Source organism: Balearica regulorum, chromosome 8, assembly GCF_011004875.1.
Source record: "Balearica regulorum gibbericeps isolate bBalReg1 chromosome 8, bBalReg1.pri, whole genome shotgun sequence".
NCBI lineage: Eukaryota > Metazoa > Chordata > Aves > Gruiformes > Gruidae > Balearica > Balearica regulorum.
This window is the reverse complement of record NC_046191.1, coordinates 2,614,158-2,639,180: the sequence shown is the minus strand read 5'-3', so window position 1 is coordinate 2,639,180 and position 25,023 is coordinate 2,614,158. Positions and strand designations below refer to the sequence as shown.

The 25,023-nt window shown below is 42.7% G+C and overlaps 2 protein-coding genes across 14 annotated transcripts in view; one reads left to right on the top strand and one right to left on the bottom strand.

The window, feature by feature from the left end:
• Window positions 1-821, top strand: part of RAVER2 (ribonucleoprotein, PTB binding 2) — a 36,194-nt gene extending 35,373 nt beyond the window's left edge. For 6 of the 11 annotated variants that reach the window (XM_075759194.1, XM_075759185.1, XM_075759187.1 and 3 more), the window contains one exon: window positions 67-634. In XM_075759194.1, coding sequence (XP_075615309.1) covers window positions 67-213 — 147 coding nt within the window. In that variant the 3' untranslated portion in view covers window positions 214-634. Of the gene's footprint in view, window positions 1-66 lie in introns of all 11 variants that reach the window. The other 5 variants (XM_075759193.1, XM_075759191.1, XM_075759192.1 and 2 more) reach the window with 1 other exon arrangement.
• A 2,764-nt stretch (window positions 822-3,585) lies between these two features.
• Window positions 3,586-25,023, bottom strand: part of JAK1 (Janus kinase 1) — a 59,764-nt gene continuing 38,326 nt past the window's right edge. For 2 of the 3 annotated variants that reach the window (XM_075759179.1, XM_075759180.1), the window contains 21 exons: window positions 23,751-23,904; window positions 22,015-22,178; window positions 21,097-21,439; window positions 19,423-19,596; window positions 18,541-18,698; window positions 17,709-17,832; window positions 15,975-16,164; window positions 13,886-13,992; window positions 12,365-12,511; window positions 11,525-11,612; window positions 10,886-11,013; window positions 10,217-10,352; window positions 9,611-9,762; window positions 8,491-8,641; window positions 7,676-7,770; window positions 7,305-7,497; window positions 6,593-6,717; window positions 5,906-6,078; window positions 5,333-5,450; window positions 4,852-4,962; window positions 3,586-3,877 (listed from right to left, as the gene is read on the bottom strand). In XM_075759179.1, coding sequence (XP_075615294.1) covers window positions 3,776-3,877; window positions 4,852-4,962; window positions 5,333-5,450; window positions 5,906-6,078; window positions 6,593-6,717; window positions 7,305-7,497; window positions 7,676-7,770; window positions 8,491-8,641; window positions 9,611-9,762; window positions 10,217-10,352; window positions 10,886-11,013; window positions 11,525-11,612; window positions 12,365-12,511; window positions 13,886-13,992; window positions 15,975-16,164; window positions 17,709-17,832; window positions 18,541-18,698; window positions 19,423-19,596; window positions 21,097-21,439; window positions 22,015-22,178; window positions 23,751-23,904 — 3,133 coding nt within the window. In that variant the 3' untranslated portion in view covers window positions 3,586-3,775. The remainder of the gene's footprint in view (window positions 3,878-4,851; window positions 4,963-5,332; window positions 5,451-5,905; window positions 6,079-6,592; window positions 6,718-7,304; window positions 7,498-7,675; window positions 7,771-8,490; window positions 8,642-9,610; window positions 9,763-10,216; window positions 10,353-10,885; window positions 11,014-11,524; window positions 11,613-12,364; window positions 12,512-13,885; window positions 13,993-15,974; window positions 16,165-17,708; window positions 17,833-18,540; window positions 18,699-19,422; window positions 19,597-21,096; window positions 21,440-22,014; window positions 22,179-23,750; window positions 23,905-25,023) is intronic. The other variant, XM_075759181.1, reaches the window with a different exon arrangement.

The following is a 25,023-nucleotide window of genomic DNA, read 5'->3' as shown; positions in this document are numbered from 1 at the left end:
TGGAGCTTTATTTATTGGCACTGTTTGCTCTGGATCATGTGTCACTTGTTTTCTTCTTGTCCTTAGGTGGCTCCACCAAGAAGCGAGAAGCGAGGCTCTTCGTACCTCATTTCCTCCCCAGAGCCTGGCCCCGTGGAGTACCTTGGCCAGCAGCCTCAGGGCTCTGCAGTACGTTACGCAGAATCCTCGCTAAAAAAAAAACGTGTTTATTGAGACCTAAATAATCACTCCTGCCTTAGGGTGTGAAGGCAGGCTTCTTGTACCTCTGCTATTTATTGCTGCCTTAACTTCAGAAAAATAACTCTTCTTTCTGTGTGGGTTATAAATATTGCAAGAGGAGCGAGCGCCTATCGGGCAAATTTGCCGAGGAAACGGTACGTATCACTACGCGGTTAGCCGTTTCTCAGCGGTCTGACTTTTGACTTACCTTCTGAAAGGATGGGACGGTGGTTCCTTTGTCGTCTGCCACTGAACGTAACCGTGGGCTGAAGCTGACAAAGTCACTTGGTGAGTTTGGTAGCTTACTGCCTGAAAGCAATAAAACACGGAGGAGGGAATGCTGATCCTTTCTCTAGTCCTCAGGCTGAGGAAGTTAAAAGATGAAGTCTTGATCGTAATTTTTTTTTTTCTTATTTTTTTTTTTAACTTAGAATATGTGGGGGGGGGGTGTCACTTTTTTTTTCCCCCCTCCCCCAGGATTAAGAGTTCCGCATTTACAGCCTTTATATTTTTAATATTTCTCTTAATCCTGGAATGGAGATATACCAAATGTATTACCAGAGCCTCTGTGACATTTTTCAATAAATGTTTGTTAAAAGTAAGCTGCTATACTGTGTGCTGCCTTGCAATATTGAATTTGATGCGGATACTTGGACAGTGAAGTAGCTTTTAGGCCAAGAATCCACAGCTTTTCTGCAGAAGAAAGTATTTAGTTTGTGACTCCATTTGTGTAAAACAGCACGTGCCTTCCCCAGGCACGCGTGTCAGTAAGGCAGGGCTGCTGGTAGCACCTTTGGGGGGGCCCCCGTTGTTAGAGGTAACTGAAGGCAGCAGAACCCCACTGCCTGACGTAGAGCAGAATGCTGGCTTTAATCCTGCCTTCCTGCTCTTCACTGCAGGGTGGTTTGGGGTTTGGGGTTTTCTTTTTTTCCCCAACATCTTAACTTTTGACACATGCTGCACCCTAAAGCCTGCTAGAGCAGAGCGTCCTGTCTCTGAGCCCCACTTCTCACCCGTTACCTTTGCACGACTCTCAGTAGAAGGAAAAGCTATTTACTCAGCTGTACCAGGTGTAGGGCAGCAGCCTGCCTGCCAGCACAGACCTGGCTGCTCTGCAGCCGAGCAGCTGGCACCACACAGACATTGTGTCCCATAGTTGTAGTTATTTCCTTTTTTTTAAAAAAAAAAGACTTTGTATTTTTAGCTTATTAAGCAACTCTGGTTAACCAGAGTTGTCCTTTTCTGCTCTCAATCCTTGCAGCTGAAGCCTTAGAAATCATTACTATTGCAATCAATGTTTGCGACAGATAAATTATGAGCCAGCCCTCTGGGACAGACAGTGGGGTTTGCGGCATCCTGCTGCACATTCGTTTGGACTTAATTCACTTCGCACTGGGGCCAGACCCCAGGTCCTTCAAACTTCAACTTGCTCAGTAAGACTGACGCCATTTCTCAATACTGTTTTTTAAAAAAAAAAAAAAAAAAAAACAAAACCTCTGACTTTCAAGCTTTGTGATGTGATCAGATACATATTTTCAAAGCTTAAAAAACCCCAACCACCACCAAGGCAGAATTGCAATCCCTCCTCCCTCAGGGGCTGGGTTGCGGAGCTGGTCGCACTCACCCCGCAGGCAGCAGCTGCCCACGCAGCCAAATAGCAGCACAGGGTAGAGGAGCTTTTCTGGGATTCTACACACTTGTAATATTTTGTTCAAACTGTTTGTATATGCAACTTTCTCAACTTGTTATGCTTTTCAATCAAAATAAATTGTTGGTACGCATTTAAAGTGGATTTCTGTGGGAGGAGAACCTCTCTGGTCTACCCTTAAAGTAATTATTTAATGTAGGGAAAGGGTGGTTGAGGAGAGCATGTTCTGATCACCATTCCTATGGAAGCTACATTCAAAAATCTTTGTTTAACTTTTTAATTAAAACAGCTATGCACACGGAGGAAAAAAAAAACTTTATTAATTTGTTTGTATAAAGAGTAACAAAGTGCTTATAGATTTAAATCATAAGTGACATACAGAAAAAACAAGTAATACTGTAAAAATAAATCTGACCTCTTCCAGCTCATAATTACAATTTTTTATATATATATATTTAAAGACACCTTTCTGTTATTGCCAGAACTATGTCCTCAAAGCATTTTCAAAATCCCGGTGTTGTGGAAAAGCATTATCGCCCAAGTTTTAGGAGGTTTCCAGTTAAACCACTGTTCATCAAAGCCCAACACGTTTTCAAGACAGGAGCGGAGTGTGCTCGCTTGACTGGCTTACACCTCAACCGCTAAATCTGGTCCTGACAGCAAAAACGCGCCAGGTCCCAGCCTGGCCTCGCTGCTTCCCCTTCGCTTAACTGAATCCTGCACCAGTGGATGGCTGGAGTTCATAAGTCAAATTAAAGAAAGGCCCATGGTGTTATTTAAAGAATCCTCATCGTAGGCCAAATGACCGACTTTAGAGGGGAACTGCTAAACTGCCTTAACGTGCTGGCCCAAGAAATCATTGACCCAAGAGCCAAGTGGGACGTGCACCCGCTGGTAACAAAAAGGCTGTTTGGTGTGGGGGGAGTGGTGGTCTCCCCTCCTCGGGATGCTGCCCCCCCCCCCCCCGCCCCCTCCTCTCCTTCAAGAATTAGTCTCTTAGGGGAGTGCTCCCCCACATTCCGTAGATTCATTTTCTTTTCCATCCCCAACGCGTGTAATTAATTTCCCGTCCACGTTTCACCGCACCGTAGTGCGCTCGCGGTGTGAGTGGGAAAGGCTTGTGTTCACAGCTCCAGCAGCTCCATGAACGGGCAGAGCTGTGTCATGGGGGGGAGGGCCGAGCCAGGGAAGGCAAATACATTTATCCAGAAACTGGGTTTCTCACTGAAATGCGTAACTATACATGCCAACCCATGCTTTTGGTTGGTTAGTTTATTTGAACATGAGAGTCAAGCAATTTTTTTCTTTTAAAAATATACGTAAGAGCTCAGAACTGCAGGCTGGTCAAGACGAGCTGATTATTTTATCTCCTCTGGAGTTTTATGCCAGAGTTGGGTTTTTTTTGTTACTAAAATTTAAGTGCCAAATATAAGGATATTTGTCAGCCAAACTTTTTTTTTTTTAAAAACCTCCTCAAAACCCCATAAAAAGTATTCAATTATTGTATCAAGTCCTCTTACGCTCACTAGTTGAGATACCAAGGAATAAGCGTGCACAGCAGACTTGGTTTAAATGCCACAGATTGCACAGAGAGCTGCAGCAGTTTTTGACATCACTCTCTCAGTTCATGTTCCTCAAGGCAGTTCAAATTGTGATGAGACCATCAACAGATAAGGATAAAACTGCCTCGCAATAACAGCAGCAAAAGGAGTTGAAGCTATTGTTTCTGCCATACCTTTTAATTAATTTGATCCAACTGTTGACTAAAATTGAAAAGGAAAACTGTTGGAAAAAGAATCCTTTAAACACATTAGCACAGTCAGAGTACAAATTACAGTAGTTAAAAAAAAAACAAAAGGTCTTAGGCATTTGAGACACATTTAAGTACTGACAGATAAAAAAAAATAATTACATTTTACTCATAATTGTTTCAAATCCTTGAATCAGATTGTGAAAGGTTGTCCGTTCATCGTGCCTGAATATCCAGCACTTCCTCATCAGCTGGTCCACCTAACAACAAAACCAGAAACATTTTTAAAGGACGCGTGAAACATTCCATCAGTTTTTGCAGTAAATACAGGTTGCCACTTCTGTGACGTGAAGAACACTGACGGAAACATGCCTCAGCCGTTGATCAGCATTGGCAAGTGGCTGTTACCTGCGGGGTGGTTGGCGTTGCGTGAAGGTGTGTGTGTGACAGCACAGACAGTTGAGGCAGGAGTGTAGACAGCTTAAAACGATGCGACAGCTTCATCACAGTGTCAGAAATGGATGTTTTATCAAAATCACTGCTGTGCGCATCTCGGTAATGACTGGTTTAACAGCCCTCACAGCGCCCTTCACCGCTGGGTGCCGTACTGGTTCAGAGGCGGGGACAGGCAGCTCCCTAGCTCCGCTCTGCCCTGATGCAGAGTCGTGGCAGCTCTGCAGGGCAGGGCTCCTGCCCCGCACGTGTCGCTCGCCTCCCTGTCCTCGCAACTCGCAGCAGCAGCCGCCTGCCCTGCGCCGAGCCGCGCGTGCGAACAGAAACGTCCTGCCCCTCGCCTCCCTGCAGCCTTCTGCGGGCTTGCGGCTCCAGCAGAGGCTGTGGGTCTGCAGCCCGTCCCCAGGGCAGGGTTTGGTCAACTCCCGGCTGTGCGCTGGGGTCTGCTAACCGAGAGCCTACTGAGGTGCGTCTGGGTTCCTGCACACGCAGGAACTCTGGGCTTCAAAAACCAGAATGACTCTGAATGAATTTGACAGAGATCCAGACACTAAAGCAAAGTTCTTAACCCCTCTGAAGGGACATCGTGAACTTGGGAATGTCAATGTCAAAAACCATTTTAAAATAATGCTTAAAAAGCCTGGAAATGCCTTTTTAATAGCACACCTGGAGGTTTTCTTACCAAGATTAGCCAAGCCTACTCAGCCATGAACACGTGGTGCTTTTGCTGCTAATTTAGTGTCCAAGGAAGGAGGACACCATTATCAAATCCATCCCTTACCTCCTCTGGGCAGTTGGGCGGACGTGGCAAACGCTTTTCCTCTTGCAAGACCCGCACCAGCCGTGCTACTGTCATCTGTCCCTGCGTGGGGCCGATCATTTTCAAGAACTCCTGTGAAAAGAGAGGAGTCGGCTGCGTACCCCTGGCCCTGCACAAACCCAGGCCCTTCCAATTTGACATTAAGATGACGCTTGAATCTCAGAATGAAAGCGAACAGTAGATGCCTGTGGTACAGAGACCGTGCACCATACCCTCACATGAGAAAACAGACGGTAACGTTTATAAATAGAGTTTCCTCACAGGACACGCAGTCACCACAGCTTATCTCTGCACAGGGTCTTTAGTGAAAGACAACCAGGAGGGTGGTTTTCATAAGATCAAGAGATTCCTTCCACTTCTTGTTTCCAAAAATACTACTAATAAAAAATTTAAAAATCTGCTTTAAGCAGTTTGAGCAGCAATTTCTTTCACAACCACTTACTGCCATGGGACTGGACTCGGAATCGCAGTAGGTCAGCAGTTCATACAGTGTCACCCCAAACGACCAGACATCCGAGGCGATATAAAACTTACTCTGAAGCAAGCACTCTGGAGCATACCTGGGGACACAACACAAGGGCGTTAAACTTTATTCTGAGCCGCACAGATCTACTCATACATGCACAACCTGTACGCATCTTAAAAAAAAAAACCAAACTAGAGGCATGTTCTGCGTTTGTAGAGTCCTTGTACATAAACTGATGTGCCCACAGGGCCCGGGGTTCCACAGAAGCAGTAAACAAGGTACAACTGTCCCACAGCAAGTCAACTGTGCAACTAAAGGAGACAAAACCAAGATTGTGGGAAAACGGATCACGAAGCACAGGAAGAAATAAACAGCACAAGAGCAGGTAAGTATAGTCTACCAGGTGCCTCTTCCTTGCTCTGATGTTGTATCTTTGTTTAGGCCTCTAACCAAAACAGGAAAAATCTTCATGAAGCTTAAAAGCCCCAGTCTACAGGAGCAGGGACGTTATCCCGCTGCACAGTCTGGTTAAAGAAAAGGAGTTACTACCAAAAAACAGGGCTGTCGAGGTCGTCTTTGACAGTGTAGTACTCCTTGTCGGTCTCGATCGCTTTGGTGAGACCAAAGTCTCCAATCTTCACTCTGTTCTCGCTTTCAACAAGGACATTTCTTGCTGCCAAGTCACGGTGCACGTACTGACAGGAGCCCAAATAGTCCATTCCCTGAGAGAGAAGAAAGCCTTTCATGGGAGTTTCGCCAAAACTTAAGTCACAGTTTTTCTCCAACTTCTCCTTCAAATGCTCCCCTGCTCATGTGATAATGCTCTATCCAGGTTCCCATGGCAGGTTCTCCCTCTGTTGGCACTTTCCAGGGTCCTTTTTCTGTCACCCCCCTTTAACCCAAAGGCTGAGTTTAACTTGCACGTTGCTCCTTCCTCCCTTCTTGCCAGCACACCCTTTCTAAGGGCCGTCCCTAATACTTCAACCTCTGCAGTAGGAACAACTTCTTCCCCTAGTAAACTTTTATGCAAGGGAAGCTGGTAACTATTCCCTGGCTGATCTTTGTGCCAGTAGCACCTGAAGCACAAGGGAGACTGCTTTAGGATTCAGGTCCTTGGGGACAAAGAAGGGAGAATGGGTTTGTTCATCAAGCAAGCCCCTCTTCCCCTCCCCACCCCATTAAATTAAATATTAAACTAATCAAAGAGTGGCAGGAAGGCTCTGGTGCCAGGCTCACCTTGCAGATCTGAACAGCGTATTTGAGAAGTTGTTTGAGATTGATTTTGTTCTTGTTCCGTGGGAGATACTCCTTTAGGCTCCCAGAAGGAAGAAATTCCATGATGAGTTTAATCCCACTTCCTCCTGAAAACAGAGGGTGCGTTTCATTTGCAGACACGTCATTAACACAGTAACTTCTGTACAAGCCCACAGCAGCGGTAGCCTCGTGTCTGACCATGGTAACTGCTAACTCCCATTATCAGTCACTGCACCAATCCAGGGACAATCTCTTCTGGCAGCGCAGTTACTGAACTTAAAAGTTTTCAAATACTGACTCAGAACAATCACTACTGCAAAGGCAAAACCAGAAGGCAATAGAGCTTTGTTCTATGAACAATACCGTATGCCTCCAATAACGACCTCTGGGTTTACAGGGTTACGACCCAGCTGCACCAGTCGGCTCGCTCCTGGATCAGACACCGCCAGCCTGCCCAGGGGCTCGCTCCTTCCAATGGATTTGGTGAGAACACCAACACGGCGCTCACGTCTAAGTTAGCTACGCACACAAACGGGCAGGAGGAGGGACTTGAGAGATACATTGCTGCTGCTTCCATGGAGACAAAATCTAAACCCCTGAGACTGAACTAAGACCGTTTTGCTTTTTAAAATGCTTCATTTTCAAAGCAAAACCCTTTTAGCGTACACTATTAATATTATACATGAAGATTTACCATCTTCTGTGCAAATTCCCTTGTATTTGACAATGTTGTCATGATAAAGATTCCTCAGGATTTCTATTTCCTTCTTGAGATCAGCGATGTGGTTCCCTCCACTCTCTGGCTTTAGAGATTTAACTGCCACTTGCTCCCCTGTATTGTCGCCTTCTGGGTCATATCTGCAGAGTTCAACCTTGCCAAAGTGGCCCTAATTGTACAAGAAAAAGATAGCATTATTTATCACAACACTCGCGAGCCACAGTGCCGCTGACACACTGTTTGGGGCATTTACGAGTCACATCTCCCTGTTGTGACCCAGGAGGTACACACAGTGTAAACACCCCCAGGAACACTTAGCGGTGTTCTGTATCTGACGTTACTCTTACCTCTCCCAAATCACGGATTCTTTTCAAGAAACGTTTTTCAAAGAGTGTGGGATCAACCTCTGTAAAGGGCTTCTTCTCTGAGACGATATCGGGATCTGGGAGTGGAAAAAATATAAAAGTGTCCCAGGTCAGGCAGATTCCTGTAAGGACATCTTGGTCTTGACACTTCAAGGCATCCTTGCTCACGTTCAGTCTGCTGCTGTGAATGTGTTTCTATCCCCGTGGTCAGAACTTTATTTAAATCCTGCCTACTTCTTGACAGGGAATTCCTTTGGTTGTACGTGCTAGTCCATCACCTGCTGATCCCCCTCACTTTGTGGGTTGCTCACTGGGTCTTCTTCCAGGTTCTGATTTTGTTTTCTCTCGACATACTTCCCACCCTGCAGTAGTCATTCAGCTTCTATGATTATTTGTACTAGGTATGGAAGTCAAATTTTGCCCTTACTACACACTGATCACCTGTTAGTTGCTCTGTAGTAATTTCAAAGGAAACTGAGAGACTCCTATGGAAATGTCACGGAGCTCAAAGACGGCCATGAAACTAACTTAAACTGTTGTATAAAACACGGACCATTGAACGAAACGGCGGTAACACCAACACAACTTACACCGTACATTCAGTATGAATTAAACACTCACACCCTATTTGCGCTCACCTATAGAAAGGGTTAGTCCCATTGCTGTAGGGACACAACGCGCCTGTCAGTACAGCCACACACCCAGAGGAACGCTGCTGCACGGTGCCCAGCTCGGCCAAATAAACCAACCTTCCTTATCCCTCCCTGATCCAGCCGAGAAGCAAAACCAGGCCTTACTTTGTTCCTCCAGTTTGTTGATGTCTCTCATGATTGCTCTGAAGAAGGGTCTCTGATGGGGGTCGTAGTTCATGCACTGTTTCATCAGGTCAGCTAGTTCCTTGCACGATGGCGTTGTCAACACAAAATGCCCCTCGTAGAACCTCTCCTTCTGTAAGGTGCAAATGGAAACTCCTGCGTCAATTTTAGCCTTTAACTTAATAAACCCTTGTTCTGCATCAGGAGACGGGACCGTTGGGTTCTTAACTCATTGTGAACTGTTACTTAACTCTGCCGAGGAAATCCTCCTTTTCAGCAGTAACTAAACCATCTCCTACCAGTAGAGAATTATTATTGTGCTGGATCTGGTGCAGTTCGGAGCAACCACTTAGAACACATGAAATTTCTAAAATGCCCTGAAGATTTCACCCTTCAGAAGTTATTTTTCTGCCAGGTTTGCCACGTTACTTATGCGCCAGGACAAATGGCCACGTGGAAACGCTTTGCCAAGGAAACACCCCAATACTGGCTGCTCCTCACAACCCCTGAGAAAGTTCCAGCTTCGGCGCAGATGGGATGAGGGTGGGCTCACGCATTTTCTAAGCTCTGCAGAACTACACCGTGCAGGAAGGGAACTGTAGCCAGGGCAGCAAGTTCCTGTCAGCTACCTCCTGTTAAAACAACTCAGGCAGTGACTCAAGTACTCAGTCACTTCCTTCAGACGAAAAGCAGCTGCCTTGCTCCATCGCCTTCCCAACACAGCAAAACTTCAAGCGAGAAAAAGCACGTTTGGAACTTAGGCCGAGGTCCCCTTATGCAGAACTTCAGTCAGTTTATAACTGGACACGTGGGTTAGAAAAGGATGGGTGCGAGAGCATCAGAAGTTCTGTTTAATTGTTACTATGCTGAGTTTTGAAAATCACCAACAAGGTCAGGTTGAACCAATAACTAGCAATTTTTATAGTAAGGACAAGAATTCCCGCTGCAACCCGTGGCAATTTAGGTGGAGCAGCGCCTTACTGAGTCCAGCAGAGCTGGTTTTCACGTAAGTTGAAAGCAACTCAAGCTGGGTATGGAAACTCAAGTGCCAAAGTGGATGGATCTGGGATGTCAAGGTAAAGTTTATGTAACGTAGTTTTACCTCTGCTAACGTCTTGTCTTTCAGTGGTATTTCTCCGTTATAGCAGATTTCCCACAGTGTTGTGCCAAAACTCCACTTATCAGCTGCAACGCTTAAATTTTTGGAGTCTTCAACACATTCGGGTGCAATCCAGGGGATTCGCTCGACACATTCTTAGATAAAACACAGAATCCAAGCATTTTGGAGTTAATATCAAATGACTAAAAAAGCCGGCCTTCTACCTTAATTATTCTAGCCTAACAGCTGTTTAACTAAAAAAATTAAACTAAAGCTGCAGCATTTGTCCAGTTTTAGGGAAATCTTGATTCTCAAATCCCTGTTCTCAGAAGGATGTTCTGTGGCTCCTACAAGCTTGTGCCTTGAGCCATCCAGAAACCGAGATTCCCTGTGCACCGTCTCACTAAATTTAACATGACTTTTTAAGAAACATGAATGCAAGCACCCACCATCAGCAACACTCCTTTACTTTCCGTGTACTTTTCAGATTCACAAAAGCTGATTACTTCTATTCTAGAGCCAGTTCTAGCTGGTAGAAATGATATTTCTTCCTCTCCCCTTCCCCACCACAGTGACACTGAAGAGAGAAATCAGATTCCTGTCCCGTACCTTGTCTGGTCAGCACAGTCACTGGTATTCCTGGGTCGCTCAGCTTTATGAAAGGACCGTATTCAGTGTCAATTCCTTCTCTTGCCAGTAGGATGTTTTTAGTACACACATTTCCGTGTACCAAATCCTTATCCTCCTACAGCAAGGGAGGAAAAGAGTAATGAGTGCCATGAGCTAGCAGTGCTCTGCGAGTGCTCTAACGAGCCTATAGTGTAGGGGATCACTGTACAATACTCCAAGCTGAAAACCAAGAATACAGCTTGGAAGAAATTATCCTAGAGAAAAACATGGAAAGAAAGAGTAAGGAAACATCCTGATCACACTTAAGTATTTGTAGAGCTGAAGCATTTTGGAAAAAATATTGACATTCTATTCTTTTTTCACAAAAAGCATACTGCAGAAGGGGGAAGCTGCGACAGATTCCCCAGGCACATACCAGAGCTGGTGACAAATGCAAGCACATCGACAGTTTGGCGGGCTGGTAAAAGAGGAGCTCATCACCTGCTCTGAGAGCCTTTTTCCTTATTTAAAGCAACATAATGAATATAAAAGTATCAATGCACCATCCCACTACCTGAGAAAGGACATTAGTTACTAATGCACATGAAATCTCTGCAGCATTAGATTGCAGCAGCTGTAGGCAATGCTTTTGTCAAGGTGCCTTCTTACCAAGTAGCTTAGCGCACTTGCAAGTTGCTTGGCAACTTTGAATTTCCAAGGAGCTGTCAGAACTTCACTCTTCCGACGCATAAACAGATCCAGAGGCCCAGATTCAACAAACTCTTCAACCATGATATCTACAAAGTCAGATGCATAAAGTCAGGATTGCAATAACCAGTGTCTGGAGTGATCTAACAGGCCTGTTACCATCTTTCCCCCTCTCCCCTTCAGGCAAGCTGGTTATAATACGTTTTTATTTCAGTGCTCAGAGACCAAATTAAAAGGCTGAGAAGAGTGGCTTTATGTAGTAAATGAACAATAAACCCGGAACAAAGCATTTCGAAGACCATGGGGCAAAGCCTTCCCAGGGAACTAAGTTCAGCCAGAAGGCCGGTTTGTATTGACACCACCACTATCACTCCAGCATCCCAACCTGAAGGAATCATCCTGAAAGGCACTTACTCAAGGAGTAGCAAGGACTGCTGCCTTGCTGTTCCAATTCTACTTCTGTCTACGCTGAAAAATCAAGCGGCAGCAGCTGCTAAACCCACCCGCCCCGTGCCAGCACTACACTGAACGGCCGCCCTGCCCCTGCCAAGCCTGCTGCTTAAGCGTGCTGCTGCCTAGAGAGACGTTCACTGAACTCACTTTCAACGTCACGGACGCAGACTCCATGGAGGAGGACAATGTGTTTGTGAGACACCTGTCTCATCATGCTGGCCGTTTCAAAGAACGCCTGTTAGAAAGTGAAAGAGGTTAGCCATTAAACTGCTGGTTGTTGTGGCAGTCACCCAAGTGTTTAACAAATACAGAGCGTCAAGTAACAAAAACATTTGCAAAAGATCACGGTGCTTTCCAGTAACATAAGGGCCAATGATGGTAGGGAAGTGCTGTCAGAGAAGCCGTTCGCTAGGTGATGTAAGCAACCGCTGCTCTGCCCTGCACTCTCACAGACGTGCGTACACTAGGTCTTAGCATCCCCTGCATGACGCGTGAGCCCCTCTTACTAGAGGACAAGACAAAACACAGAACAAGCATCCTGCCTGCGGCCGTGTTGATGACAGAACTGGTGACAGACTCCCAGCTCAACGTGCAAGGCAGAGGTAAGTTCTGGTAGGCGGCAGTACCCTCACTGAACACCATGGCTCTGACCCAGCTGCCAGACCGCAGGTACGGGTATGGCGGCACAGAAAGGGCTGGGTCCATCTTCCTTGTGCTTATGGTCTGCGTGCGTGCAGGCTGGAGGTCAGCGCTGGTGTGCCCCAGCCAGACCCACTGCTGCTGCCTGACTAATGAGATCAGCTTACCAAGTGTCTCAAAAATGCTGGTCCATGATAGATTTGACTGCCTAAAATATCTTCAGCATTTCCCCATTCCCTTATACAAACCCTTTTTTTTAAAAAAAAAAAAGGTTTTTCATAGTTAACCACGTACAGCATGGTGAGGCCCAGTATTTGTAGTACAACAGACAAAAAGGAGAAAACTTGCCAAAGAAATGTCTCTGTGGCTGGGGTCCAAGACTTTGAGGAGAACTTTAATCTCTTTTTCATTTTGATATCCTTCATTCTCATCATCTTTGCAGTTGAGAATCCCTGAGTAAATCTGTGTTCTCGTCCCTCTTCCAAGATGTTCGCCCTAAGACGTAACACACCATATGTTTTTCAAACCAGGACATGAAGCAAACAAGCGTAGATTTACAAAAATACTTGAATCTGCACTCTATTCTGCTTCTCCAAGTGGAGAGTGGACTTAGCCCTCCACTTGATCTAGCTACATAAAGACTTGAAATTATTACAGCAAGAAACCAAATGACAGTGTGTTATTCCTCGCTTTAGTGGTCTCTCTGACCACACTCACCACTGTAAACTCATTTGATATTAAAAGGCTATTAGATCTCCATTAACATCAGACAGGTTCACTGTGATTTAATGTCACTAGACTAAACACCAAATGAGTAAGTAACTGGCCTCTTATTTACAATAAGCTGCTATTGAGGCGATCTTTAATGTGTTTCCAAAAGTTAGAGGAAGTAATATTTCAATGGAACACTGTTTGGGAAAGCAATTTCCTCCTAAATAACAGAGGATTCCGCCTTGGCATACTTTTGCAGGAAGCCTGCATAGTGACTGTAAATATACCAATCAAAAAACAATTGACATAATCTGCATCTGTCCTCCCCAGTCAGTGATGCAATTTAAAAAAAAAAAAAAAAAACAACAACAACAAAAAAAAACCAAACAAAAAAACCCCAAAACCAAACCCCCAAAAACCAACCAACCCACCCAAAACTTTTTAACTGGAGAAGCTAACTGCATGATTTAAGAGCTCAGGTCTTTTAGAAACATTAAACGTCATTTGTGCATTTGAGCCACTGTGTGTTTTTGAAGTTTATTCAGGTTACCTGCATCACCAACTGCAAACTGTCAGAGAATTTGGGAAAATTTGGGTGCTAAATCAGTTTGGAACACAAAACTTTGAATGGCAAGACTCTTCAGAGCTTTTGAATATTTCACCTTTTTTTTTTTTTTTTTTTTTTTTTTTACACTGTGGGATATTATCTTAAACCTCAAGTTGCTTGTTTCTCTGGTATAGAATCATGGAATGGTTTGGGTTGGAAGGGACCTTAAAGATCATCAGGCCTTAAAAGATACAGGCACGTTTAAGAACAAACCAGGTAGAAAAAGCAGCTCTTAAGACTTTCATGATTTTTTAAGAATGACCTTAGAAGCACCTCTTTCCACAGACTTTAAAAAATTGCTCAAATATCGATCTGATTTCTAACGAAAGCCATCACTTCCAAGCTTCTCTCCTTTTTCCCCACAAGGACATATAAACATTTAGATTCTGCAATAAGAGGCTTTAATAGAAATAAAGATTCAAATGAAGTTTTGTTGAGGAGAAATGGAAGAACCAGCCAGAATGGGGTGATTTTGTATGACTTGACCGGGTACAGCGGGCTGCCACACTACTTTGATTATAAGAGAGAAACACAGTTGAGCAGCTATTTACCTGCATGATTTCTTCCTTTAGGATTCGATGGAAAATCAGCTGCCCTAGGTGATAAACGGGCTGCCATTCCTGTGCCTTCTTGGTTGCAACTAGCAAGTTGGAGACTTCTGAAAGGCAGGGAGAGAAAATATTCTTTAAGACTTTGAAGATAACTGCATTCACCCTTCTCAGTCAATAACATCACTCACTGTATATGCTCACTGCAAGGTAAATCCCCAAATGAATGAGGACAAGGGAGAAAAGAAGAAACTTTGACTTAACTTCTGTTCAAGCAACTTCTATCCTGTCATTCAACAGAGAATTCACTAAAGCAGAGCTACGTATTTTATATTCTATACACAACGTTAATGTTAGCCATATTGGGGCTGCTGTTAAGGAACTGAACAGTGTTTACTGCACAGAGAAATCCCCGGAACTGAAGGAGGCAATACCTCTGCTGTACATGAAGTACAACACCACACGCTCCCTCCTGCCAACAGGTACGTCTCCTTTTCAGCATGCAGATGGGTAAGGGGTCACTGGAGTCTCATTTCCTCTCTTCATTTCCTTGGAAATTGCTTGCACTCTGGGAAACAGTTCATTTCCAGAGCACTAGAATTAAACTGAGGAGTGGGAAATGAACAGAAAGAAAAGACTCTGAAGTCCGGTGCTTCCTCCCCACTGCTTCTGGCCAGGGAGAGGCACAGTTAGATTTCAAACTCTTGCACATGAATTTTGTCTTCCTGTGTTTGACAGCAGGCGTTATTCGTTACGATACGATGCTTTCAGATGTCTGTGTGCATCTGGCCTTCCCATTACTAGGAGCACAACATGTGCGTCGGGGCTAAATCATGATCTAGCACTCCAAAAGCAATTGGTAGTGAACCATACACTGGAAAAACTGCTTTATTTCTGTATCCCCTAAAATTCTTTGTGAATAACCAATTAAATAGACAGATTCAAAAAGAAGAAAAAAAAAAACAGGGAAGAGAGAACAGGGAACAGCGTAGCTAGTACACTGGATCCCACCGTAACTAATGCCAATAAAAAGCTGAAGTGAGCAGTCAGCTCCTTGATCCGTTTTATTTTATTGCAAATACAGCTGTCAAAGCGTAATCAAAATGTTTAATCTCTCCATGCTCCGCACAATTACCAATGTTCTTCAAAAGGGTTGATAAGCTCAGTGCCTATCTACAGAGTACTCTCCTCTGAAACTGTCAGAACAAGCAGGTAATTAATGCAGCTCAGTTATTCCCCTTATTCTAACAGGAAACCATTATCTGATCAACACAAACACACCACTTTGCTTCCTCTTTCATAGAAAATTCAGCTGCAAGATACGTGTAATTTATAGCAAACAATTTTGGTTAAGTGTTGGCATTAACACTTTAACAAATGCAGGACTGTCCCAGCCCTCTAAAATCTGACCTCACAGATGGATCTACTGACTGCAAGGCTGTTCTGCTTGCAGTGGAGGACCAAGCCTTCCCTGCTGCTTTGCGAAGGTGAATAAACAACGGCTCGTAACAAGAGCAAAGAAGCTTCAAACCAGAGGTTGCCACACAATAGCAGGTCGCAACCCTCCTTTGCTAGAGGAACGCAACCTGATGCATGGCGGCACAGCTTAGCATACGTGACTCAGTGGAGCAAAGGAAGAACCTTATACGGTCCCTGCTTCGCCGCAGCATTGCGGCCCATGACTCTGAGTCAGCTGTGACATTTTAAACAAATCTAGAGTTCCACCTCTGCCGTCGATAGTGCAGGGCCAGCTGTTTAGCTGCAATAAGGGAAACAAGAACTTTTCTCACTGTCATTTGAAAAGTTCACACAGAAAAGGCTCATGAGAAGCACAGGCCCCTGAGCATCCTGTGCTGAGCTTGTAACATTGAAAGGAAACCCCTAAAACCCTGTTCATGGTGCTTGCTTTTGCTTTTTGACAAGACTCCTCCTCCACGGAAAAGGAAGAAACTTTACAGATAATTTTTTAAGTGACAATAGAGCTTCACACAACAATACAGAACAAACCAGAGACACTAAGAATGCCTCCTATTTCTGGAGTTTGTTTTCTTTCAACAACAAAGTTCGTTGCTTCTCTTAAAGGCCAGACTACCTCTTGGTTTCGGTTGGCAGCACCTCTTCAGTGTAAAGCTTATGTTGTCTGTCCGAAGTATTTGTCCTTTCAGGTGATCCATCAGCTCTTTTAAGGATGAGAATGACTTGACTGAACCATGTAGGAAGTACCCGCCTTTCTTCACCTCAATCTGGAAGTTCTTGTACTGAACTGCATTATTTATCATCTGCTATTAGGGGGGAGAGCGGGGGGGGGGGAAGGCAAAATAACAATCATTAGAGTGAAAGAATGTTTGTAAAGCCATAAAAGCTCCCCCAAAGCCTTTGAAATTATGCGTTAATCACTTGCTCCTAAGCTAGGGTCCTCTAATCAAATTCCAACAAAGTAGAAAAAGGCCCTAAAATTCCTATAACCTTCAGTCCCAGGAAGGCTCATAACAACAGAGTGGAAGAAGAGCAACATAAAGATGTAATTATCCAAGTCCAATTACAGCGTCTGTGTTTTGCAGAGCCCGAGAGTACGCAGAAGCTCTGACTCTTCAGACAGAATATTCTCTTAATTTGGTCAAGAATTGCAGAATCTGGACCCTGCTTACAAAATTTCAACTTAAAAATAGCAAAACTCCCTTTCACAACCCAGATCATTCAAAAAAGTGAAACAGAATTTCAGGCTGTTGTTCAAATCTTACAGTTTCATTCAGAGGTATCGGGGAAGAATGACTAAATTTTTGTACTTATCTCTCTCAAGCCCATGCCCTTTCAAGTTCTTCACTCCTGCTTCCTCACCTCTACCATATTGCAGCTTTGCGTCACCTCCCTCTTTCCTCTCTAAGCCTCGCAACAAGGCCGAACAATTTCCAAGACAAAATTAAGTTCTTGCCTCGATGCCTCATTTGCCCGGTCTATTAGAAGGCAGTGTTGATCATATAGGGTTTTTTGCGAATGTCTACAGAAGATTAACCAAATATCAATGCTGACAGATGACTCTTATTTCCAAGAGTTTTTTCCCATCATTTTGTTGTTTCTTGTTTCAAATGTCCCTTCTTGACCTCATAATTGATTCTATTAACATTTTTTTTTTAAGAGAAAGAAAACCATTTATATGCTTTTACACTGTTACTATTCTTGTATGAACACTTTAAACACCTTCCCCAAACTAGCAAGTCAGCTGCAGCCTTCCAACTGATGTCAGTGAAATTCAAACTTCTGTGCAGTTCCCACATTCTTCTTTTCTACTTCTAACCATTACCATCTGGTTCCCTTCCCTATTCCACCTCATCAGCTTTTGCTTATCACTCATCTTTCAAGAGATACGTTCCACTAGCTAACTGTGTATATTTTCCCTTCTGTGATGCTCTACATGTCCTTATGTGCTATTCTTTTACAGTGTGTCAGTAGAAATACATTCATATAATTAAATCCATGTTCAAGAAACATTAGATAAGTTGCAGTGACAAATTCTGTATGTCATTCTCACACCGTATGAGTTTAAAAAGCTTAATTTCAATCATGTTCATGCACAGTTTTATTGCTATGAATGGAAATGTTCTGGATGCAATACATCGTATTTGCAGATACAGTTTATTTGTAGAGATAGCACAGGAGCCCAGGGGAAATGAAGCTGTGAGTACAAGTATCTACCCTCTGCTGCATCAGCTATCACAGATAAGAGTGTCTGCCCTAAAGAACATAAATATATCAACCCGGATTACCGGGAGCTGCTAGTCTTTAGCTCATTATCAGATTGCTGCTGAGAATGCCACACCTGACGTACCTCTGAGCCTTCAAAACAAGTCACTGTCATGAGAATGTGGTTAAAGTTCGTGCAGCTCCATCTCAACACATACATTCCCACTTCGTTCCCTTCCTGTCGCAGTTTGTTGATGGCGTATTCCGTGCTGAAAGAGTCAACATACACATGAGCAAAACTAACAAATGAGCAGTTACATTCAAAATCTATTATTAGCAAATACACAGGAGAGTAAATCTATATTTGGAACAAAGATGTATAACAGCAACTTAAAAATATTTATATTATTATTAAAGCATGATTTAATTGTGTGTATTACACATGCTCACATTTAGCTGCAGAAAAGCAAGGGAAGAAAATGCTGAAATTCTGCATCCAAAACAGTGTGCAAGTAAGTTCTCAAGTTTTCTATACATTCCATCTTCAAATATAAAAGGAAAAGCCAAAAAGGTGAGTAGAAGGGAAAATAATTGCTTAGCTATTAAAAAAAAAAAAAGGCAAAGGCTTTGTGCCTCCATCCAAGGACTCCCAGGATCAGCGCAGATACAGTTCAACTTTGTTTACCTAAAATAATCCCATCTGTTCAGCTGACAAGGACCTTTATAGCTATTAGTGAAGTAAGCCTCAAAATACACCCACAATGAGGAAGCACTGGTTTTATAGATGAGTACGTTGATGTGGAGAGAAACAGGGATATTTTTTCCATCTAATCATTAGAAAAAATAAGTTGTTCTACAACCTTTTGTTAGCTAACAACCACCTTCCAAATGTCAATTGCCTCAATGGATTCAATATGCAGTAGTATTAGAGGACTAATTATTCAAGTGGAAAAATAAAAAGCAAACATTTTACTAACGAGATGGGTCCATGGCATCCATTTTTTATGTTGTGCTCAATTAGTGGGGGAGCCACATCTGTGCAGAGATAATGGTGGGCATCTGCTGTAAGTCTGAAGTATCCATCTACCAATGATGCAAACGAAAGGGCCTCATCATGTGAGGACAATTTTAATTCCTAAAACAAAAAGATATTTTAGTCAAGAATTCTTACAGTTCCACTTCAACATTTCAGGAATGTTTTAATATCCAGCAATTGTTGCATGAAGTGGCTAAAATATTGTTCAGAAAGCTACTGACATCCTCTATCCTCCCCACTCATTACTAGCTAGAAACTTCCATTCTCCAGCATGATTTATATTCTGCTGCAATCCTACATGAGATCTGTAAGGCAAACTCTTGTGCCAGCCTTTGTGAAACACCAGAAATTCTGGACTGGGGCAGTCACGTCGGATCTGAACCCAAGGGCGCTGGCAGCTCCTTTCCAGATTCGTACAGCTGGCAGCCCACAGCAAAAGAATTTGGTCTCTCTAAACAGACTCGACCTTCCCTCCCTCCGCAGTCCTCTCTGCGTTTGTCTCCTTTCCCTCTGCCACCCTTGCTGAGCTCCTCTTTCTTGATGCTGCTTTTGGCTATCCAAGTCACGGGCTGAGAAGCATATCAAGGAGCCCACCAGGCACTGGTGGTACGCAGTAACAAGTGTAGAGAAACAACTGTGCCCACCAACTTGCTGCTCTTTTAACTAGCACTTCTGCTCTGTACAGTGCTGAGGACAGCATATTTAACTGTTAAAGAGTCCCATTAAAAAATGTCCCTGAAGGAAGTTGTCGCCTGTTGCCCAACAACACCATGTCAGTACAGCTTCCCATGGCAGGGGAACCTATCCAAGGTTTGGTTCTTACCATTCTTTTGTTATCCTGCTTGTTAATGCTAACTGTAGACTCTCTGATGACAATGTGGGTGATTTCAGGAAAATAGGAAAAATTGTTCCACGTGTCTCGAATTTTGTGTTTTTCTTCATCCTTCTTGGTTTTGCCATCAGACTTTTTCTTCTTGTCTTTCTCTGTCTGTACAGACTGCAAATATATTTGGGATAAAAGCATACTAATAAAACCATGGGTTTTTAGCACAGTGTTTTTATGCTAAAACAAAAATTCATGCCAAAGTAATCCAGCTATCTTATACCTGAATGCTTTTTGCAATGAATTATCAATTCATTTACATGTTCAGTGTGTCCGTATTGCGAAGATATACTTCGGTCAAGAACTGTCCATAAGACAGTTTTCACGAGGATAAAAGAAACCAGCCATTTGCTAGGTAACTTACCTATCTCGGTATGCTAGGAATAATGTTAGCAGTACAGGGCTGAAAGGGTTCTAGTGAAATTTCTAAATTATGTACTTCAAATACCCTTTCAGAGCTCAGCCCAAAAGCAAGAGCCACATTCATCTCGCACTGCACGCCTGAACTGCTGACAGCAGATCAAATTCTGTATGCAGACCACAATGAAGCTGAGCATTTACAGGTCAAAAATTACTGAAAATTATTAGTAACTACTTATTTTAAAAAAACCCAACAAAACCACGTTCAGGCTGAGCAAAGCTTCCTGCTAGTCACAAAAAGGTTCTCACTGAGATGAAAGTCTTTGGTTTAGGCATTTGAATAAATATAATCTATAAATCAGCAGAAACAGGAGCTTTACAAGAAACAGGCTGTACTTCTTGCAAGCTTTTCTGCTCAAATATCAGTTCTTCCTTCCCTCAGCCCATTAATATTATCATTGAAAACAGAAATTCTCCATCAGAGATAGAGATAGTCAGGTTACATCTAAATGGAGTGAAGCACAATACTTTCTACGCTACAAAAGATAGCTATCAGCAGGGTTCTCATCACTCCGGGGAACTGAGGCAAGCAAAAAGAGGTCTATTTGTTCAAATATTATGTGTGGAGAAAAGCTGCAGAACATGCCATAACCCCTCCAAACCAAGAGTGTATTTAATATTTATGTACACAAAGTACAGAAGAGGTTAAGCAAAGTGATCTCAATTAGCAGCACTGAAACAAGGAACAACACAGAAAATATCACTGATGTGAGAAAGCTTAGCTTTAATGTCACTGTATTTTATTTTATTCCTGAAAAGTCTATGAGTATGAGCAAACAGGGCATCTGGGGCATCACATACAGAAAAAGCATTAACAGACTCTGATATCAAGCCAGAGCACCAAACTTGAAGGGCCTCCACAGACATTAGTCTTTCAAGACTTGTGTCTGGGCTGGCAGATACTGTACGATGTTTCATTTTCCCGTTCAACAGGTTGCTCACAGAGGTTGTGGGGTGTCCATCCTTGGAAGCTTTCAAGACCAGGATGGATAAAGCCCTGAGCAACCTGGTCTGATCTCAAAGACTAGAGAACCTCCTGAGGTCCTTTCCAGCCTGCATAATCCTATAACCCTGTGAAAGAAGTCCTTTCAATAAAAAGCTGATCTGCAGTGTCTGAAGATCATGACCATTTTTTGCCTGTTGTTACGCCCCCAAAAGCAATCCTCTAATTCCCATTTATCAAGGGATACTTACATTTGGCTTGAGCCTCCACTGAATTCCATTGTTTCCCGTTACGATGACTTCATATAGTGGGAAGATCTCATTGTCTCCACAATTAAATCTATTTATTTCATTCTCAGATGAAATCAGCAAAAATGAAGTCTCAAAAATTTCTGCTCCATAGTATTTAGTCAAGGTCTCCATCGTTGATAAGTATTTAACTTTCAGATCACGTGAAGACACGCTACTGTCGCAAATGGTTTTGTTGTTAAACTCTTTAAGGAAATGCTTGAAAACATTATTTATGCGAATCCTGGTTAAGAAATTCCTCTGTCTGATAGTCTTGTTCAAAGTTTCAGGAATATAATGCTTATAACTAGAAGGAAAAACAATGTTATGCGTTAATACTATTGCCTCCTACGCTTCTAACTCTCTAAAATGTGCAACTGCCTTACTTTGAAAGCTCCAGAGAACAAGACACAGTAAAAACACTGTGCAGTTGGTACTGTGGCATTGATTTACAGCATGAACACCCAACAGGAATTCAAATAACCTCATCTGAAAGCTTTTTCGTCAGATGGATACAGCCCATTCAAATCAATGACACAATTTTTTCTAACAGTTTTCTCATGAGGTTGCCACTTAACACCACTGCCATTTCTGAACCTGTTAACAGAGAGCCCTCAATTTACAGCAAGTCAATCGGTATCCAACACATTGGTACACGGGGTGCACTAGCTGCACAGGCTTCAAATACTCTCCGGGTAAGAACAAATTCAGCTTTTCTAATACATACGCCTACTGATAAGCTTAGAAGACCCACTCAGCAATAGTAGCACTGGAGCTTGTAACTCCTGTGCAGTCAGACTCTGGAAGTTAAAATGCTTAAAATCCCCTCTGGAAGTGAAGCACAGCAGACCCAGCAGCAACAAAGAAGTTATTCCAACTTACCTGACATCCTTGGGAAGCTCCGGGAGCTTCACGTTTTTCTTGATGGCATAATGAGAGATTGCAAGGACAGCCATTCCCAGACATTCATTTTCAATTTCGTGAACCTCTTGATCATTTTTAGGATCACGGATTGGTGCCAGGCCTTTCACTAAGTCATACTGACCCTTAACAGGAAGCAAAAGAAAGCTACCAGATTTGGTATTTGTCAGAGTTTAGCTCTGAGCAAGCAATATGTCACAAGATCACAGGCTTGATCGAGCAAGAAAAGTCATCCAAAACTGAAAGCCAGGACAGGAAGGGGTAGGGGAAGAAAAGAAGGGAAGAGCTCCGCAACAGATGCAGTCTTCTCTTAGATCAGTGAAACAAACACAGGCAAGCACTGGGCACCCCACAAACCCTGCCTAATTAAGAAGAAACACAACATTTGTGCCTGACAAAAGTCTTTTAAAATGATGATTTGTGGAACAGGGTCTGAAAAATATTTGGTTACCCAAGAGCAAAGACACTTCTGTTGCCTTAGACTAGCATTAGTGTTCTTCTGTTTGACTTTTTTTTTTAAATACTATTCCCCAAAAGTAAAATCCTGCTTAATGCAGTATTGTCTGACAATATCGATTAGGATCCCTAGTCATTCCACAACTTAAAAGGCGTTTTCATTCTTTTTGGTGGCACTCAAAAAAAGGCGAAACAAAAAAAGACAGGAAACAGTTTTGCAGGATGTTTTCAAACAGTGATTTTGCAAAGTTGTGTATATATACACACAGAGAGATGTTCATAGACAATAAGCTGTAAGTTTGATTATGCAGAAAAAAATATTTGCTGCTTTTATAAGTTTAGAATGCAGGTGGTACCATTAAAATGCACACATAGCTGTAGCTATGGTATAAATAAATAAAATGTGGTATTTTATTGTGGTTTCACAACAAAACAACAAGTAGTCACTGGAGCAGCTTTGTGCTATCTCTTCTGAAGGACACGGCCATATTTCAAATACTGAAAATTCTGCAGTAATTATACTCAGAATGAACAGTAAACATGCTTTTCTCTCTCCAGTGCATTTAATTTGTTCATTTCACAAGCCTTCATCAACTTCAATCTTCCCATTTCTTTGGCAAAACCAATTTCTCGTTTGCAAAATCATTTGTGTGTATATGAACTTTTTTTTTGTACAAGAGCACAAGCCTTCTGAAATAGGGACCTCGCTTACTTGCCACGTCCAGTGTGCTGCATGACCCACCAAGTGGGAGGCACCACAGAAAGAAAGAAAAACTGCACATAAGCAGGCTGCGCAACAGTGGTAGTATCAGTCAGTAACACCACACAGTAAAAAAAGACTCACTGAAAGAACACCATACTATCAGTTTTAATACTGCTGCTGTTCATCTACAGGACTAGAGATGTCAGAGTGACTACATGCAAACGTTTCGCAAAAGAAAAGGTGATAGCGTTTATATCCAAAAATATATAAAAGAAAGTATGCTATAAAAATATAGCCCTTTCTGCACTGTGAGACAGACGGTTTCTTTACACATTCTGCATACGGGCAGATTGTTCTTCACGTAGCTAATTCTCTTCTCTTCACCACACAGAAGTATGAAGAAAACACTTATCAATGCTAACAGATAAGGTCACATATACTTTAAAAGGTCGAAAATAGGTCTTTAAAGCAGCTTCTACTGGATCAGATAGTTTTTGTGTGACTGCAATGGCAGAGATACTTGCAAGCAACCTCTTACCTGTGCAAAGATGTATTCTAATGAGCTTGCATCAAGTATAGGGGTTCCTTCCGGCACCAGCTTCTTCTCAAAAGAGTTTTTTGCCTTCCTTGGCGAATGCCTCCACACTGTGGGTTCGTTTTCACTAGTCCCATGCCAGTTTGTAAAGTAGTATCTTGCAAGAAGAGAGGAATAGACTTTAAAAACCTTTGGGGAAATCCTCCATTTACATTAGATACGTAATTTAAACTTTTAAAAGAAAATCAGTTACAAGTCAAAATCCATCAATCTTCTGTCCTGAGTTTGCAACTTAAAGTTGCTGAAACTGCACGCCTGGACTGAGGAACTGGGGAAAAAACGGCACGTTAGTCAAAGGTCTTCAGCGTTTCCACTCAACGGTATCTCACTCTTAACTCACGATACCATGACTGACTGCCTGTCCTATCTCTGCGCAGTCCACCGAACAAGGCGGCACCACTCAGATGACAAGTACATTTCCATCACGTCCGAGACAGCTTGAGCAGTGTAAGAGAGTGTAAAGCCTCTACCGTGCAGTAACCGAAGGCTGGCACTGCTATTCCAAGATAAAACGGCTCAACTAAAGGGTTAACGAGATTTCGGACCTCCTCCTCTACAGGCACAGGGAAGAACTGTGCTATGTCTCACTCTCTGGAATTTTTGCTTCCCTTTGGTTTCCAATGGAGCTGGTGAAAAAGATGCTAATTTAAATCACACGGTTTTAAAGAGACACAGTAAATCTTCTGTGTATATTACAAACAAGCTTTTTACTCCTATCTGTACACAAAGCTATTTAATTAAAAACCTGCTAAAGGAGTTGGCATCTACTGAAAATTGATGAAATTTTTGAGCTCAAGATCTGTTAGCACCTTTTGAGGAATCCTTGCCTAAATTATTCCATAAATTTGTGTTTATCTGGGTTCTAGTAACATTTAAATCAAGTAAAGTTTCGTTAAATCTGGTTTCAATCAAAGCGCCTTTTGCAAAGATTCATGCCTTGCACGTGATCATGAACTACTTACAATTAAAAGGTTACAGGAGAATAGATGTACCCAACTGCTAAGTAGGAATAATTTCTGTAAAAATACGTCAATCTAATTCCAGAGCAGCATTCAGCACTAGCAAGAGCAAACAATGCCGAATTACTGCATTGTGTGTGTATATATACATATATTACTGCATTTATACGAATGGTGGTGTGACATCAGACATTTCTGATGGACAGTGACTACTGAGCATCACATAATTTGTTTCACATCATCATGACATCTCAACA